The sequence below is a fragment of the Pelobates fuscus genome, chromosome 10, assembly GCF_036172605.1.
Source record: "Pelobates fuscus isolate aPelFus1 chromosome 10, aPelFus1.pri, whole genome shotgun sequence".
NCBI lineage: Eukaryota > Metazoa > Chordata > Amphibia > Anura > Pelobatidae > Pelobates > Pelobates fuscus.
In genome coordinates, this window is record NC_086326.1 from 149329344 (window position 1) to 149347093 (window position 17750).

Consider the following 17750-nt stretch of genomic DNA (forward strand, 5'->3'; position numbering starts at 1 on the left):
CCTTGATATAACCTATCAGCGCACACAGGGCGCCCAGACCTTGATATAACCTGTCAGCGCACACAGGGCGCCCAGACCTTGATATAACCTGTCAGCGCACACAGGGCGCCCAGACCTTGATCTAACCTGTCAGCGCACACAGGGCACCCAGACCTTGATATAACCTGTCAGCGCACACAGGGCACCCAGACCTTGATATAACCTGTCAGCGCACACAGGGCGCCCAGGCCTTGATATAACCTGTCAGCGCACACAGGGCACCCAGACCTTGATATAACCAGTCAGCGCACACAGGGCGCCCAGGCCTTGATATAACCTGTCAGCGCACACAGGGCGCCCAGACCTTGATATAACCTGTCAGCGCACACAGGGTGCCCAGACCTTGATATAACCTGTCAGCGCACACAGGGCGCCCAGACCTTGATATAACCTGTCAGCGCACACAGGGTGCCCAGACCTTGATATAACCTGTCAGCGCACACAGGGCGCCCAGACCTTGATATAATCTGTCAGCGCACACAGGGCGCCCAGACCTTGATCTAACTTGTCAGCGCACACAGGGCACCCAGACCTTGATATAACCTGTCAGCGCACACAGGGCGCCCAGACCTTGATATAACCTGTCAGCGCACACAGGGCGCCCAGACCTTGATATAACCTGTCAGTGCACACAGGGCGCCCAGACCTTGATATAACCTGTCAGCGCACACAGGGCGCCCAGGCCTTGATATAACCTGTCAGCGCACACAGGGCGCCCAGACCTTGATATAACCTGTCAGCGCACACAGGGTGCCCAGACCTTGATATAACCTGTCAGCGCACACAGGGCGCCCAGACCTTGATATAACCTGTCAGCGCACACAGGGTGCCCAGACCTTGATATAACCTGTCAGCGCACACAGGGCGCCCAGACCTTGATATAATCTGTCAGCGCACACAGGGTGCCCAGACCTTGATATAACCTGTCAGCGCACACAGGGCGCCCAGACCTTGATATAATCTGTCAGCGCACACAGGGCGCCCAGACCTTGATCTAACCTGTCAGCGCACACAGGGCACCCAGACCTTGATATAACCTGTCAGCGCACACAGGGCGCCCAGACCTTGATATAACCTGTCAGCGCACACAGGGCGCCCAGACCTTGATATAACCTGTCAGCGCACACAGGGCACCCAGACCTTGATATAACCTGTCAGCGCACACAGGGCGCCCAGACCTTGATATAACCTGTCAGCGCACACAGGGCACCCAGACCTTGATATAACCTGTCAGCGCACACAGGGCGCCCAGACCTTGATATAACCTGTCAGCGCACACAGGGCGCCCAGACCTTCATATAACCTGTCAGCGCACACAGGGCGCCCAGACCTTGATCTAACCTGTCAGCGCACACAGGGCGCCCAGACCTTGATCTAACCTGTCAGCGCACACAGGGCACCCAGACCTTGATATAATCTGTCAGCGCACACAGGGTGCCCAGACCTTGATATAACCTGTCAGCGCACACAGGGCGCCCAGACCTTGATATAATCTGTCAGCGCACACAGGGCGCCCAGACCTTGATCTAACCTGTCAGCGCACACAGGGCACCCAGACCTTGATATAACCTGTCAGCGCACACAGGGCGCCCAGACCTTGATATAACCTGTCAGCGCACACAGGGCGCCCAGACCTTGATATAACCTGTCAGTGCACACAGGGCACCCAGACCTTGATATAACCTGTCAGCGCACACAGGGCGCCCAGACCTTGATATAACCTGTCAGCGCACACAGGGCACCCAGACCTTGATATAACCTGTCAGCGCACACAGGGCACCCAGACCTTGATATAACCTGTCAGCGCACACAGGGCGCCCAGACCTTGATATAACCTGTCAGCGCACACAGGGCGCCCAGACCTTGATCTAACCTGTCAGCGCACACAGGGCGCCCAGACCTTGATATAACCTGTCAGCGCACACAGGGCACCCAGACCTTGATATAACCTGTCAGCGCACACAGGGCGCCCAGACCTTGATATAACCTGTCAGCGCACACAGGGCGCCCAGACCTTCATATAACCTGTCAGCGCACACAGGGCGCCCAGACCTTGATCTAACCTGTCAGCGCACACAGGGCGCCCAGACCTTGATCTAACCTGTCAGCGCACACAGGGCGCCCAGACCTTGATATAACCTGTCAGCGCACACAGGGCACCCAGACCTTGATATAACCTGTCAGCGCACACAGGGCGCCTAGACCTTGATATAACCTGTCAGCGCACACAGGGCGCCCAGACCTTGATATAACCTGTCAGCGCACACAGGGCGCCCAGACCTTGATATAACCTGTCAGCGCACACAGGGCGACCAGACCTTGATCTAACCTGTCAGCGCACACAGGGCACCCAGACCTTGATATAACCTGTCAGCGCACACAGGGCACCCAGACCTTGATATAACCTGTCAGCGCACACAGGGCGCCCAGACCTTGATATAACCTGTCAGCGCACACAGGGCGCCCAGACCTTGATCTAACCTGTCAGCGCACACAGGGCGCCCAGACCTTGATATAACCTGTCAGCGCACACAGGGCACCCAGACCTTGATATAACCTGTCAGCGCACACAGGGCGCCCAGACCTTGATATAACCTGTCAGCGCACACAGGGCGCCCAGACCTTGATATAACCTGTCAGCGCACACAGGGCGCCCAGACCTTGATATAACCTGTCAGCGCACACAGGGCGCCCAGACCTTGATATAATCTGTCAGCGCACACAGGGTGCCCAGACCTTGATATAACCTGTCAGCGCACACAGGGCGCCAAGACCTTGATATAACCTGCCAGCGCACACAGGGCGCCCAGACCTTGATATAACCTGCCAGCGCACACAGGGCGCCCAGACCTTGATATAACCTGTCAGCACACACAGGGCGCCCAAACCTTGATATAACCTGTCAGCGCACACAGGGCGCCCAGACCTTGATGTAACCTGTCAGCGCACACAGGACGCCCAGACCTTGATATAACCTGTCAGCGCACACAGGGCGCCCAGACCTTGATATAACCTGTCAGCGCACACAGGGCGCCCACACATTGATATAACCTGTCAGCGCACACAGGACGCCCAGACCTTGATATAACCTGTCAGCGCACACAGGACGCCCAGACCTTGATATAACCTGTGTCAGGATCGGGACAGGGATCCAACACGCAGAGTACAAACAGTAGCCAGATACGTATACCGGACCTTAGAATGGCCGGACTAACGTAAGTAGCACAGTATAGAATGGTCAAAGACAAGCCGAGGTCGAGGGTAACAGAAGACAGGTAAGCGAGAGACAAGCCGAATCAAGGGTAACAGAGATAAGCAGAGTAAGGTAAACAAGCCGGGTCAAAACCAAAAGGGATAATAGAATACACAAGCACTGAGTGACTAGAACAAGCTAGAACCACTACAGGGCAATGAGCTAATGAAAGAAGCTCTGTTAAATACCCTGTTCAGAGCAGTAACCACGCCTCCGAGGCGTCTTGATTGGTCCTGCAGCAATTGACTGACAGGTCGTTCCGGGGGAGTGTCCTGATGACTACTTCCTGCCTAGATGCTGTAAAAGGCAGTCACTCCCTCGCGGCCGGCCTAGCATGACCGGATAGACCGCGGGGAAGGGAGCCATCAGACCGTCTGGATGGAGGAACCGCTAAGTCTCTACCTCTTTCGGAGGTAGAGACCACAGGTACCCTGACAGTACCCCCCCTCTCAGATACGCCCACCGGGCGGAATGAACCGGGACGAGATGGGAAGCGAGAGTGATACGCCCTGCGGAGACAGGGAGCATGAACATCCTCCTGAGGTACCCAACTCCTCTCCTCAGGACCATATCCCTTCCAATCAACCAGATATTGTACTCTCCCCCGGGAGATTTGAGAATCAATAATAGAGTTAACCTCATACTCCTCCTGACCCTCCACCTGAACGGAGCGAGGAGGGGCTATTGTGGAGGAAAATCTGTTACATATGAGTGGTTTCAGCAATGAAACGTGAAACGAGTTCGGGATGCGTAAGGTATTAGGAAGAGCTAAACGATACGCAACTGGATTGATACGGGTCAGCACCCTGTAGGGTCCAATATAACGAGGAGCGAACTTCATGGATGGCACTTTTAAACGGATGTTCCTCGTGCTCAGCCATACCCTATCACCTGGAACAAAGACCGGAGCCGCCCTTCTACGTTTATCAGCGTGTTTCTTAACCAACATAGAGTTGTGCACAAGGATTTGTCGAGTTTGATCCCACAACTTCCTCAAATTGGCAACATGAACATCAACCAACGGCACCCCCTGGGAAGGAGAATCCGAAGGAAGAATAGACGGATGAAAACCATAATTCATGAAGAAGGGGCTTGAATGAGTAGAATCGCAAACGAGATTGTTGTGTGCAAACTCCGCCCAAGGAATCAAACCGACCCAATCGTCCTGGTGTTCTGAAACGACACAACGTAGATATTGTTCAACTTTTTGGTTAGTGCGTTCAGCAGCTCCATTGGACTGAGGATGATAGGCAGAGGAGAAATTCAATTTGATGCCTGGTTGGGAGCAGAATGATCTCCAAAAACGGGAAACAAATTGGGAGCCTCTGTCAGAGACAATTTGGGAAGGTATCCCATGCAACCGGAAAATCTCCCTGGCGAATATCTCCGCTAATTCGGGCGAAGATGGGAGTTTAGGTAAGGGAATGAAGTGAGCCATTTTAGTAAATCTGTCTACCACAGTGAGGATGACAGTCTGCTTTTTAGAGATAGGCAAATCAACAATGAAGTCCATTGCCAGACAGGACCAAGGCTTTTCAGGAACCTCTAAAGGGTGCAGAAATCCGCATGGAAGCGAATGGTGTAGCTTGGTCTTGGTACAAACTTCACATGCCCCGATGAATTCTTTAATATCCTTGCGTAAGTCAGGCCACCAAAAATCTTTAGAGACCAGCGCATAAGTCTTGCGGATACCAGGAGGCCCAGCCACCTTGCTGTTATGGAGACAGCGTAGCACCTCCAGTTGGAGAGCGGCAGGAACGAAGTGTCGATCCCCAGGAGTCTGTTTGGGTGCCAAATGCTGAAACTTCATGATCTCAGAAAGCAATGGAGAGTGAATCCTGAGATTCGTGTTCGCGATGATATTCCCCTTAGGACCTATGGATGACAGAAGTGGTTCAGTTATAGTGGATGGTTCATATTGACGAGACAAAGCATCGGCTTTAGAGTTCTTAGAACCAGGTCTATACGTAAGTACATAATTAAAGTGAGTGAGGAACAAAGCCCAGCGAGCCTGCCTGGCGGACAAGCGCTTAGCCTCCCCAATATAAGACAAGTTCTTATGATCCGTTAGGATAGTAACAGGGTGTAGTGTCCCTTCCAGTAAATGTCTCCACTCCTTTAAAGCCTTAATGACCGCTAACAGTTCCCTCTCCCCGATGTCATATCTGCTCTCAGGCCCAGAAATTTTTTTAGAGAAGAAACCACAAGGGTGTAACGGTTTATCCACCCCTAACCTTTGAGACAGAACAGCCCCAACTCCTGTCTCAGAAGCATCGACCTCAAGCAGGAAAGGCAGAGTCGTATCAGGATGAACTAGAATGGGAGCTGAGGCAAAAAGTTCCTTGAGAGTCTTAAAAGCACCAAGAGCTTCCTCAGACCAGAACTTAGTATCAGCCCCTTGTTTCGTCATATTGGTAATAGGCTCAATGATAGAGGAGTAACCCTTAATGAAGCGCCTATAGTAGTTGGAGAAACCAATAAACCTTTGAACAGCATTGAGTCCTTTGGGCAAAGGCCAGTCTAAAATAGATTGGAGTTTACCAGGATCCATTTTAAAACCTTCCCCAGAAATCACGTACCCAAGAAAGTCTACCTGAGACTGATCAAAACTGCACTTCTCCAATTTGCAGTATAGACCATGTTGCAGAAGTTTGAGTAACACCTTTCTGACCTGTCTATGGTGAGTCTCAATCTCCTTAGAGTGTATTAGTATGTCGTCCAGGTAAACAATAACACAATCATGCTGAAACTCCCTAAGTACCTCATTAATCAACTCTTGAAATACTGCAGGAGCATTGCATAGTCCAAATGGCATAACAGTGTACTCGTAATGGCCATACCGGGTATTGAATGCCGTCATCCACTCGTGACCTTGCTGGATTCTCACCAAATTGTAAGCCCCTCTGAGATCTAACTTGGTGACATAGGCATTTCTGACAGTTATTTTATTTAAGCCTCGGTAATCGATACAAGGTCTCAGCGTGCCATCTTTCTTTTTAATAAAAAAGAACCCCGCCCCGGCCGGAGAAGAAGACCTCCTGATGAATCCCTTTTCTAAATTCTCCTGAATATACTCCTCTAGAACCGAGTTCTCCTGAACAGACAAAGGATATACATGGCCCCTCGGAGGCATAGTCCCGGGTAGAAGCTTAATTTTACAGTCAAATGACCTGTGTGGCGGCAAAGAATCGGCATTCTTCTTATCAAACACTGCCCTTAAGTCTAGGTAAAGGTCTGGTATTTGTCTTTCTGTGGACTGAGTAGGATTCTCCTGTATGTTAATATTAGCTAATGGAGAAACCTTGCACAAACACCGATCCTGGCAGCCCTGGCCCCACGAGAGTATCTCCCCTAACTCCCAATCAATAATAGGGTTATGTTCCTTCAACCATGGGTACCCCAGAACTATGGGAACGGAAGGAGACGAAATGAGCAGAAGAGATAAATTCTCCACGTGTAGGATGCCAACATTTAACTCAATGGGTATGGTTTCACGAAAGATAACAGGGTCTAGTAGTGGTCTACCATCTATGGCCTCAACGGCCAAGGGTGTCTCCCTTAGCTGGGATGGGAAATTGTTTTTACTGGCAAAGGCTTGGTCGATAAAATTCTCAGCAGCACCGGAATCTATCAAAGCCATAGCCCTTACTACTTCCCTCCCGCAAGTTAAGGAAACTGGTAGCAGAAGCCTGTGATCTTTATACTTAGGATTAGAGGACAAAATAGAAACACCCAAGGCCTGTCCTCTAGAGAGACTTAGGTGCAAGCGTTTCCCGGGCGGTTAGAACAGTTCGAGAGTAAATGGCCTCTGGCTCCACAATACATACACAAACCCTCTCTTCTCCTGTACTGTCTTTCCTCCTCAGAGAGGCGGGTATACCCTATCTGCATAGGTTCAGGAAGCAAAGATACCGTGGAGTCAGGACTTGGAAAAGCGGGGGCTAACCTAATAGAAGGTCTCCGGTACTTCTCTCGAGTGTTCTGTCTCTCTCTTAAACGTTCATCTATACGAGAGATGAACGAAATTAAATCCTCTAAATTCTCAGGGAGTTCTCTGGTAGCAACCTCATCAAGGATTACTTCAGATAAGCCATTCAAAAATACATCCATATACGCCTGCTCATTCCACTTGACCTCTGACGCCAGAGACCTGAACTCTAGTGCATAATCCACCAGTGTTCGGTTCTCCTGTCTCAGACGCAACAGTAGTCTGGCTGCATTAACCTTTCTACCTGGAGGGTCAAATGTTCTTCTAAAAGCAGTTACAAAGGCGCTATAGTTATAAAATAATGGGTTATCGTTCTCCCATAATGGGTTGGCCCATCTCAGAGCTTTCTCAATAAGTAGGGTGATAATAAATCCTACCTTTGCCCTATCTGTAGGATAAGAGCGAGGCTGCAATTCAAAATGGATACTAATTTGGTTTAAGAAACCACGACACTTCTCAGGAGCCCTACCATAGCGTACTGGGGGGGTAATGCGAGAAGAAGCACCCACTGTGGCTACCTCTAGACCTGAACGGGCAGGAGAAACAGGGGTATTAGGTTTCTCCTCTGGTGGGTTATTGGCACGAGATAATAGAGCCTGTAGCGCAAGCGCCATCTGATCCATTCTGTGATCCATGGCTGCAAACCTAGGATCAGGAGAGGCAAGCTGACTGTTTGTACTCGCAGGATCCATTGGCCCTGTCGTAATGTCAGGATCGGGACAGGGATCCAACACGCAGAGTACAAACAGTAGCCAGATACGTATACCGGACCTTAGAATGGCCGGACTAACGTAAGTAGTACAGTATAGAATGGTCAAAGACAAGCCGAAGTCGAGGGTAACAGAAGACAGGTAAGCGAGAGACAAGCCGAATCAAGGGTAACAGAGATAAGCAGAGTAAGGTAAACAAGCCGGGTCAAAACCAAAAGGGATAATAGAATACACAAGCACTGAGTGACTAGAACAAGCTAGAACCACTACAGGGCAATGAGCTAATGAAAGAAGCTCTGTTAAATACCCTGTTCAGAGCAGTAACCACGCCTCCGAGGCGTCTTGATTGGTCCTGCAGCAATTGACTGACAGGTCGTTCCGGGGGAGTGTCCTGATGACTACTTCCTGCCTAGATGCTGTAAAAGGCAGTCACTCCCTCGCGGCCGGCCTAGCATGACCGGATAGACCGCGGGGAAGGGAGCCATCAGACCGTCTGGATGGAGGAACCGCTAAGTCTCTACCTCTTTCGGAGGTAGAGACCACAGGTACCCTGACAACCTGTCAGCGCACACAGGGCGCCCAGACCTTGATATAACCTGTCAGCGCACACAGGGCGCCCAGACCTTGATATAACCTGTCAGCGCACACAGGGCGCCCAGACCTTGATATAACCTGTCAGCGCACACAGGGCGCCCAGACCTTAATATAATCTGTTAGCGCACACAGGGCGCCCAGACCTTGATATAACCTGTCAGCGCACACAGGGCGCCCAGACCTTGATATAACCTGTCAGTGCACACAGGACGCCCAGACCTTGATATAACCTGTCAGCGCACACAGGGCGCCCAGACCTTGATAATACAGGAGGCTCTTGCAGGGTCTAGCAAGCTATTAACATAGCAGGGGATAAGAAAATCTTATTTAAACAGAATTAGCAATAAAGAAAGCCTAAATAGGGCTCTGTTTACAGGAAGTGTTTAAGGCTGTGCAAGTCACATGCAGGGAGGTGTGACTAGGGTTCATAAACAAAGGGATTTAACTCCTTAATGTCAGAGGATTGAGCAGTGAGGCTGCAGGGGCATGTTCTATACACCAAAACTGCTTCCTTAAGCTAAAGTTGTTCAGGTGACTATAGTGTGCCTTTAAGTGCAACTCACACTTTTTAGAGCTGTACCAGCTCTGTTTAGCAGGCCTGGACGGAATAATCCCCGTCTATGGATATATGTGGAAGGTATTCCCAACCTGATTCCAAAATTATGAAGACATCATTTAAGAAAACACAGGAGAAAATTCCAATGGTGGTACATAAACTACAGTGGTATAAATAGAGAAAATAATCCTACTTACATAACCCAGAGCAATGTTCTGCTCTGGTGTGGAGAGCGTGAGGTGGAATAATCCCCACCCAAGGATATACGTAGGAACCGGGTAAGTTGTAGCAGCTGTATGAATGGATACCTCACAGATAGGTATGAATAAAAGGTACTTTATTTATAAAAGAAAAGGCGGAACAAAACAGCTAGTAAAATATACTATAAAAACAATTCTGTGGGTAAATAAAACAAACAAGTCCTCACTTTACGCGTTTTGGCGAAGCTTTCTCAAAAGTGGATGCTGCTTTGTTGAAAGACGGTTTTTTTAATGTTCCCGGGTTGTAATTATCGGGTTCTGGTGTTCGTATATATATACTGTGGTAACCCTAAGTAGATAAAGATGTTCAGACTGTAAGATGCCATCTTGACCTAAGCCAGGAAAATTTCCATGACGTGTACACCCTTTAGTTATGGCCTTATATTTTTACCAAGTTAAGGGCGGTCCCTAGAATGAACAACAATAAAAGAAGTGTTACTTTTTCATATATGAACTACGGTAACCCTAAAATGGAGACACCTAAGGTATAAATAGGTGTACCTTTTAAATGTTAAGAAACAGATAGGAGAGATTTGGAGACAGAGACACTGTCTCTCCATATTCTAATGACAGAGAGGCTTAGAATGGCCGGACTAACGTAAGTAGCACAGTATAGAATGGTCAAAGACAAGCCGAGGTCGAGGGTAATTTCGGCATTCGGTCAATTGTGCTGGGATCTGGGCGCAAGTTCACTTAACTGTGCGTCCAGGTCCCAGCTATGTAATAAATGGTTATAAAGCTGTATAACAGAAATATTATGTGAGTTATGGATTTTAATGTAAAAACTGTATTCCTCTGTACCAAGGGATACTCCCCTTAGCAATGCATGCTGGGATAAGTATCTCCTTGGTACAGCAATGTATGCTGGGTAAAAGATGTGTAAAACCCAGTCCCCCATGTAGTCCCCTACTGGACAAACCCTGCATTAGGACTTGGGAAACCCTGTGTGTCTGTAACCACATAAATACTGTGACTGTAATTAAAAACCTCAGTTGACCTCCAAGCTATGTGTCGTCTAGTTCTTGGGAGGAAGGGATTGTAACTACGCTACCTGCATTTTGCCTGTTTTGGATCTGCTTATCCTGTCTACCAGCGGAGATACCTTGGATAATACTACTACTCCGCTACAGGTATGTTAACCTATTAATGATATTTGCAAGCATTTAGTTTAATCTTATAAACTCTGCTATAATGGATTTTATATGTCTATATTTATATTTTTATATAATAAATATCTAAAAGACAAAACTATTGCTTCCAAGACAATCCTTATTTTATATTGTATTCTCAAATATTTGTATATTTATTTATTTATTTATTATTGCCATTTATATAGCGCCAACAGATTCCGTAGCGCTTTACAATATTATGAGAGGGGGATTTAACTATAAATAGGACAGTTACAAATAAACTTACAGGAACAATAGGTTGAAGAGGACCCTGCTCAAACGAGCTTACATTCTATAGGAGGTGGGGTGTAAAACACATTAGGACAGGAATTTATATGTAAATAGAGGATCTCTTACTAACTATATAAAATTATGGCTAAGATATCTGTATGGTTAGCCCTACTAAGTTCTATGCTTTAAGACATTATAGTGGTAAATAAGGGAACCAGCCGCGGTTACAGGGGGAAACACAAGTTTTGGTTTCATATAACCATATCACATTGTATCTTACTTTTTGTTTTGCAATCTTACATTGTACTTGGACTCTGGGATATTTGTTTTGTATATTGTGATACCTTCAATGAGACAATAGCAGCTTGAACAGGTAGCTAGTAGTTAACTTAATGCATTAATTAGGTGGTGGAATGTAGCAAGAGTGAACTTTGCCAAGTAATTTCTAAATGTAATATCGATAAGAATCCATTATCAGAGATAACATGCTGTGGAAGAATCTTACCTCTCCCTGCTTCTTCTAGCAATGCTGCATGTTACCAACACTTTACCCTCTGCTTACTGAAGAACAAAAGGGATAATTGGACAATTTGAACAAGACAGATTGGGACAGAGAGGGGGGGTGTCTTTTGGATAGAGAACTGAACGCTTGGCTCCACTTCTGTGAATGGAAAGAAGGGCAAAGCTAATGGAACCAAAGGAAATATTTTCCACATTGCAGCTGAACTTATGAGGGCTTTCCCACGCCATGTAATTCCAGTCAGAGCACACGGATTGGTTGGCTCATAAGCTCACTTATCACAAGACTTGCATGGGAAAATGCCTTGCTGATATCAACAGATGGAATCCCTAACAGTGCAGAGTACTCAGTGAGGTCTACTCTACATACTAGCAGAATGAGAAGGATTATTTCCCTCCCTGCTGCTAAATCATATCAAGTTGTCACAATATAATTTAAAGTCTACTTGTAGCCACGATCGCTCACTGTGATCAGCAATGGGTAGCCTGCATAGCCCAGCACTGACCACCCTTTGCAGCCAATAACCATGCTGCAGGGGGCAAGCAGGGAGACCCGAATAAGTCTCCCCTGATACCGCGGATCTCCCCCTGGAAACAGTCCCTGCTGGCTAAATGGCGCATGATAGAATTATTCCATCGTGGGTCCTTAAAGAAGCCACTATAGGCACCCAGACCACTTCAGCTTAATGAGGTGGTCTGGGTGCCTGGTCCAGCTAGGTTTAACCCTTTTTTCTATAAACATAGCAGTTTCAGAGAAACTGCTATGTTTATAAATGGGTTAATCCAGCCTCTAGTGGCTGTCTCATTGACAGCCGCTAGAGGCGCTTCTCACTGCGATTTTCACAGTGAGAAGACGCCAGCGTCCATAGGAAAGCTTTCCTATGAGACTGGCTGAATGCGCGCGCGGCTCTTGCCACACATGCGCATTCAGCCGAAGAGGAGGAGGAGAGCTCCCCGCCTGGCGCTGGAGAAAGAGGTAAGTTTAAGCCCTTCCTCTCCATCCAGCACCCTCAGGGCACTATAGTGCCAGGAAAACGAGTAGGTTTTCCTGGCACTATAGCAGTCCTTTAATGGAAGGACATCCATGACTGAATAATTCCATCACGCATTATTAAGGGGTTAATTAGTCAATAAGTCATCTAAATTATTATGATCTATTAAGCGTAACTGCCTATTGTAATTTATGGGGCCCATTTTAGATGAACAAACAATAAGAAAAGTGTTTCAAAAAAGGATAAGAACAGTCTTTTTGATTTGGTCAACATCACTGATGACTCATCAGACGCCGTTACATTATAAATGATAGATTGCAATCAACGCCATAATTATTAAACTTGAAAACAGTGTTATATAAAAGAATTAACGGAATGCTTTGATTTAGTAAATGCTTTATGTCACTGACGTTGTAATAGTGTTTGGAATCTCCTGGTGCTGTTCCTCCATTCAGCGTTAATCTTTAAATTCTAAAGTAGAGTATCGAGCAGCACATCCCCTCTGTGCTGCTTTAACGCAAGAGGAGGCATTCACCTGAGCAGCAATGGACAGCTGTGATTGGCTGAGAGTATCAACCTATCATCACCCATTGCTAGTATGAATTGTGTAGGGCTAGGCTGTGGGTGGTCAGGTACCTAAACTGTTTAAAAATGGTTTAACACTCGATGGAGGGAGAGTGCCAGGGGGCGCCTGGACACAATTGGATTAAACAGCTGTAGTGCCTACAGTGACACTTTAATAACAACGTTAACTATGCCAAAGAAAATGATTTTGCATATATTCTCCTACAGTGCTAAAACAAGGCTGCATGACACTCTTCATTTGTTAAGATTGTTTATTTTACGACAAGCCAACAAACAAAGACAACATTTACAGCCATAATACTTTGCAGAATAAGAAGGAATTCTATATATATTTCTAATCATAAATAAATGTCACATACTAAAAACAAAGGTGTGAGTTATTATATAAAGTGTAAGAATGAGAAATACTTCCCTATGGTTTCAGATGCAGGATAGTAAATACAATGTGAATTACGGGTTTTTTAAAACACATCTCACATTTACAACGCATTATGTTTTAGTCCCATGTAAACCTAATGTTGCCTCATAAAACCTTAAGAGTGAACTATATCATTTCATAAATTCAGAAGATCACAAGCTTTTTCTTTTGTGTAAGTGCTATGATGGTTAACACGATATACATACCTTTCCAACCATATCCCCACATTCAGATCATGAGAAAGGCTCCTATTCCATGTGAGTTCTCCCATGTATAACAAGACTTGACTTACAACTAAAACGTTTCCCATATTCAGAACATGAATAAGGTTTCTCCCCTGTGTGAGTTCTCAGGTGGCCAACAAGATGTGACTGGCGACTAAAACATTTCCCACATTCAGATCATGAGAAAGGCTCCTATTCCATGTGAGTTCTCCCATGTATAACAAGACTTGACTTACAACTAAAACGTTTCTCACATTCAGAACATGAATAAGGTTTCTCACCTGTGTGAGTTCTCAGGTGGCCAACAAGATGTGACTGGCGACTAAAACATCTCCCACATTCAGGACATGAGAAAGGTCTCTCACCTGTGTGAGTTCTTTGATGTATAACAAGAATTGATTGCCGGCTAAAGCTTTTCCCACATTCCGAACACGAGAAAGGTCTCTCTCCTGTGTGAGTTCTGCTATGTGTAATAAGATGTGATTTGCAACTAAAACATCTCCCACATTCAGAACATGAGAAAGGTTTTATTCCTGTGTGAGTTCTCTGATGTACAACAAGGTCTGATTTACTGACAAAGCATTTCCCACATGCAGAACATGAGAACGGTTTCTCTCCTGTGTGAGTTCGCTGATGTACAACCACATACGATTTACTAACAAAACATTTTCCACACTCGGAACACGAGTAAGGTTTTTCTCCTAAGTGAGTTTTATGATGACTAACAAGATGTGATTGTCGACTAAAACATTTCCCACATTCAGAACACGAGAAAGGTCTTTCTCCTGTATGAGTTACATGATGCTTTGAAAAATCTGATTTACTGGCAAAACTTTTTCCACATTCAGAACAGGGGTATTTTTTAGTTTTTCTGTTTTCTATCTCACTTGTAGACATACAAGATTCTGAGGGATTCCTGGATTTTGGGGAGTTTGAGTCCTTGGTCCTTTTATTAAAAGATGTATTCGTAGTATTGGTTTGTGTAATTGTGTTCTTCTCGTGTCCTTCTGGATAACCTCTGCCGATGGAACCACCTGAAAGAAATGTAATGTACTTGGAGTTAAAGAAAACCCGTCAATATAAATGATTTATTGTTTACCATACTTCGAAAATCGGAAAATATTTTCATAAAAACAAAAGATGTGACTATGACGCATTGTGGTGACTGAAGGAATATTTTGTTTGCTTTCTATAAAATTGCATGGACACGCTTTTACTTTCATTTGCTTTGGAAAATGAAATTTAGTGTACATACGCTTACTTACCTACCAATAATAAGAACTGTGACGATCGCCCCTTTGCCAGGGCGTTCACCACGGGCTCCTGGAGGAGCCTGCTTGCCAGCCTCCTGTCTCAGGACTATGGACTCTGCTGCAAGAACTGTGAAATACACTTTAAAAGGCTCTGTTTGTGGGATTCCATTATATTGTTCGGGAACCATACAACCGAACATTTTGTGGGTGTGTTTGAGGGAGTGTCCTGGGCGTGTTTACTGTGTCTCTGTATTATATTAAAGCAGGATTAAACGGATTAGTTTTACCCTTCATCAAGTCTAGGCTGGTGTTTGGGGACGTGGGAGCTATGATCACTGCAGCGCATGGGATTCGGGAGACTTATAACGAATATACTCAGCCTTAGTACTGTGGATTTGTTACAAGAACCATCTTGTAGGGGAACACATTTCTCTGGGATAAACTCATTACACGTTTGAAATGTCCGTAAATGTCTTGAAAATTAGTTTCCCCCCTCCTTCTACTCAGTAAAGGAAAAATTAAAAGAGTGTTCCATTTATCAGTCAGGAAAGGGGGGAATAGTTTCCCTCACATGCCAATCAGCATTACATTAGCATTGCACAAATTGGTTCAAAACATTGCTGTGAATTCCTTTATTTTAGAAATATTTCAATGGATAATCTAGGCATCAAAACCAGCTTGAAGGGACATCTGAGAAAAGGCTGAGTTTGCAGCTTATGGCCATCTCTATTGGCTATCCCTATGACAGTCACTAGAGGTTCTTCTTGGATGAGGTCCTGCAATCTTAGTAGTATCTCCATTCAGCAACATGCTCAACACTCCCCGTAAAGATGCATTGATTCAATGTATCTGTGAGGACTTGCTGATTGGTACAGCACAGGGATTTGCTATGGATACACATAAGCTTCCCTGTGGGGAAACATTGGATTGGTGAAGATAATTAAGATTGATGATCTTAGCCAGTGCGGTGGGATGCAGTGGCGGATCCAGAAGCTAATCTCGGGAGGGGCACTGGCAGATTATTTTAAGAAACAATCCAGGCACAATAACCACTACAGCTCTCTGTAGTGGTTTTGGTGCCAGGAGTTGCTGTGGCGCCCTCCCAGAGTAAGTAGTCAAACTGTTTAAAAAAATGTTTGATAACTTACCCATGTCTGCCGGGATAGGGGTTGTAGTGTGTATGTGTGTGAGGGGTGCAGTGTGTGTGAGGGTCGCAGTATGTGTATGAAGGGGTAGTGCGTGTGTGAGAGGGGTGCAGTGTATGTATGGGGTAGCAATATGTATATTGGGAGCAGTGTGTTTGTGTGTAAATGGTGCAGTGTGTGTATTGGGAGCAGTGTGTTTGTGCGTGAGTGGTGCAGTGTGTTTTTGTGTGAGGGGTGCTGTGTGTGTGTATGGGGGGCAGTGAGTGTATTGGGGGCTATGTGTAAGGGGGGCTGTGTGTGTGTGTGTAAGGGGGGCTGTGTGTGTGTGTGTAAGGGGGGCTGTGTGTGTGTGTAAGGGGGGCTGTGTGTGTAAGGGGGGCTATGTATGTAAGGGGGGGCTGTGTGTGTAAGAGGGGGGGCTGTGTGTGTAAGAGGGGGCTGTGTGTGTATGGGGGGGCTGTGTGTGTAAGGGGGGGCTGTGTGTGTAAGGAGGGGCTGTGTATGTAAGGGTGGTGTGGGTAAGGGGGGGGACTGTTTATGTAAGGGGGGACTGTTTATGTAAGGGGGGGCTGTGTATGTAAGAGGGGGGCTGTGTATGTAAGAGGGGGGCTGTGTAGGTAAGGGGGGGGCTGTGTAGGTAAGGGGGGGGCTGTGTAGGTAAGGGGGGGCTGTGTAGGTAAGGGGGGGGCTGTGTAGGTAAGGGGGGGCTGTGTAGGTAAGGGGGGGCTGTGTAGGTAAGGGGGGGCTGTGTATGTAAGGGGGGGCTGTGTATGTAAGGGGGGGCTGTGTAGGTAAGAGGGGGGGTTGTGTAGGTAAGGGGGGGCTGTGTATGTAAGGGGGGGCTGTGTATGTAAGGGGGGGCTGTGTAGGTAAGGGGGGGCTGTGTATGTAAGGGGGGGCTGTGCAGGTAAGGGGGGCTGTGTGGTGCAGTGTGTGAGGGGATAGGGGGGCAGATAAAATATATATTTTTTTGTTTTCATTATTAAATAATTAAATAAATAAAGCTAATGTCCCCCCTCCCTTCTTACCTTTGCTGAGGGAGGGGGAGACATTGCTTTCTCTTCCATTCCCTGGTGGTTCTAGTGGGGGAGTGAACTCTAACCTGCAGCTCAGGCTAGAGTTCACTCTCGCGAGAACGGAGCGTTGCCATGGTAACGCTCCGTGCTCGCGAGAGGAGAACCCGGCGGAGCTGCAGGTAAGAGCTCCCCCGGGTTCTCTCTCTCACTCCCTCCCCTGCCGGCCGCCCAGCAATCTGCCTGTGTGGGCCGGGGAGGGAGATCACTGATCTCCGGTCCGTGCAGGCAATCAGCAGGGCTGGTGCTTGGATAGCACCAGCCCTACGTGGGCCGGCAGGGGAGAGCCTCAGGCAGCAATATTTTCTCGGGGGGGGCAATTGCCCCGTTGCCCCCCCCCTGGATCCGCCAATGGTGGGATGACTGTCCGGCAATGGCTATCGGGTGAGTAAATCTTACATTTTTAGTGGACACAAGGGGGATGGGGGACAAACCTAAATATTGCATAGGACTCTATAGCATTAAAACCATACTGTTCTTTTAATGAAGAAGTTTTGGTGTATTGATCATCCCCTTGAGGTCTCACTGCTTAATTCTCTGCCATTTAGGAGTTAAATCACTTTTGTTTTTGGTAATATATACTAACCACATCTCCCATGACTGTGTCCTACACAGCCTCCATGAAAAAAAAATGTATTGTTCCATTTTCAATCAGATCTTACAGCACAGTGTGTTTACTTTAAATCCAACACACTGCAATAAACAAAGTTTAAAAACGAGATATTTACGGAATGACATACC

The 17750-nt window shown here is 46.8% G+C and overlaps 1 protein-coding gene across 1 annotated transcript in view; it reads right to left on the bottom strand.

Moving 5' to 3' along the window:
• Positions 1 to 17750, bottom strand: part of LOC134574862 (zinc finger protein 432-like) — a 90087-nt gene that overhangs the window by 22030 nt on the left and 50307 nt on the right. The window contains 1 exon segment of the mRNA XM_063433914.1: positions 13566 to 14572. Coding sequence (XP_063289984.1) covers positions 13566 to 14572 — 1007 coding nt within the window.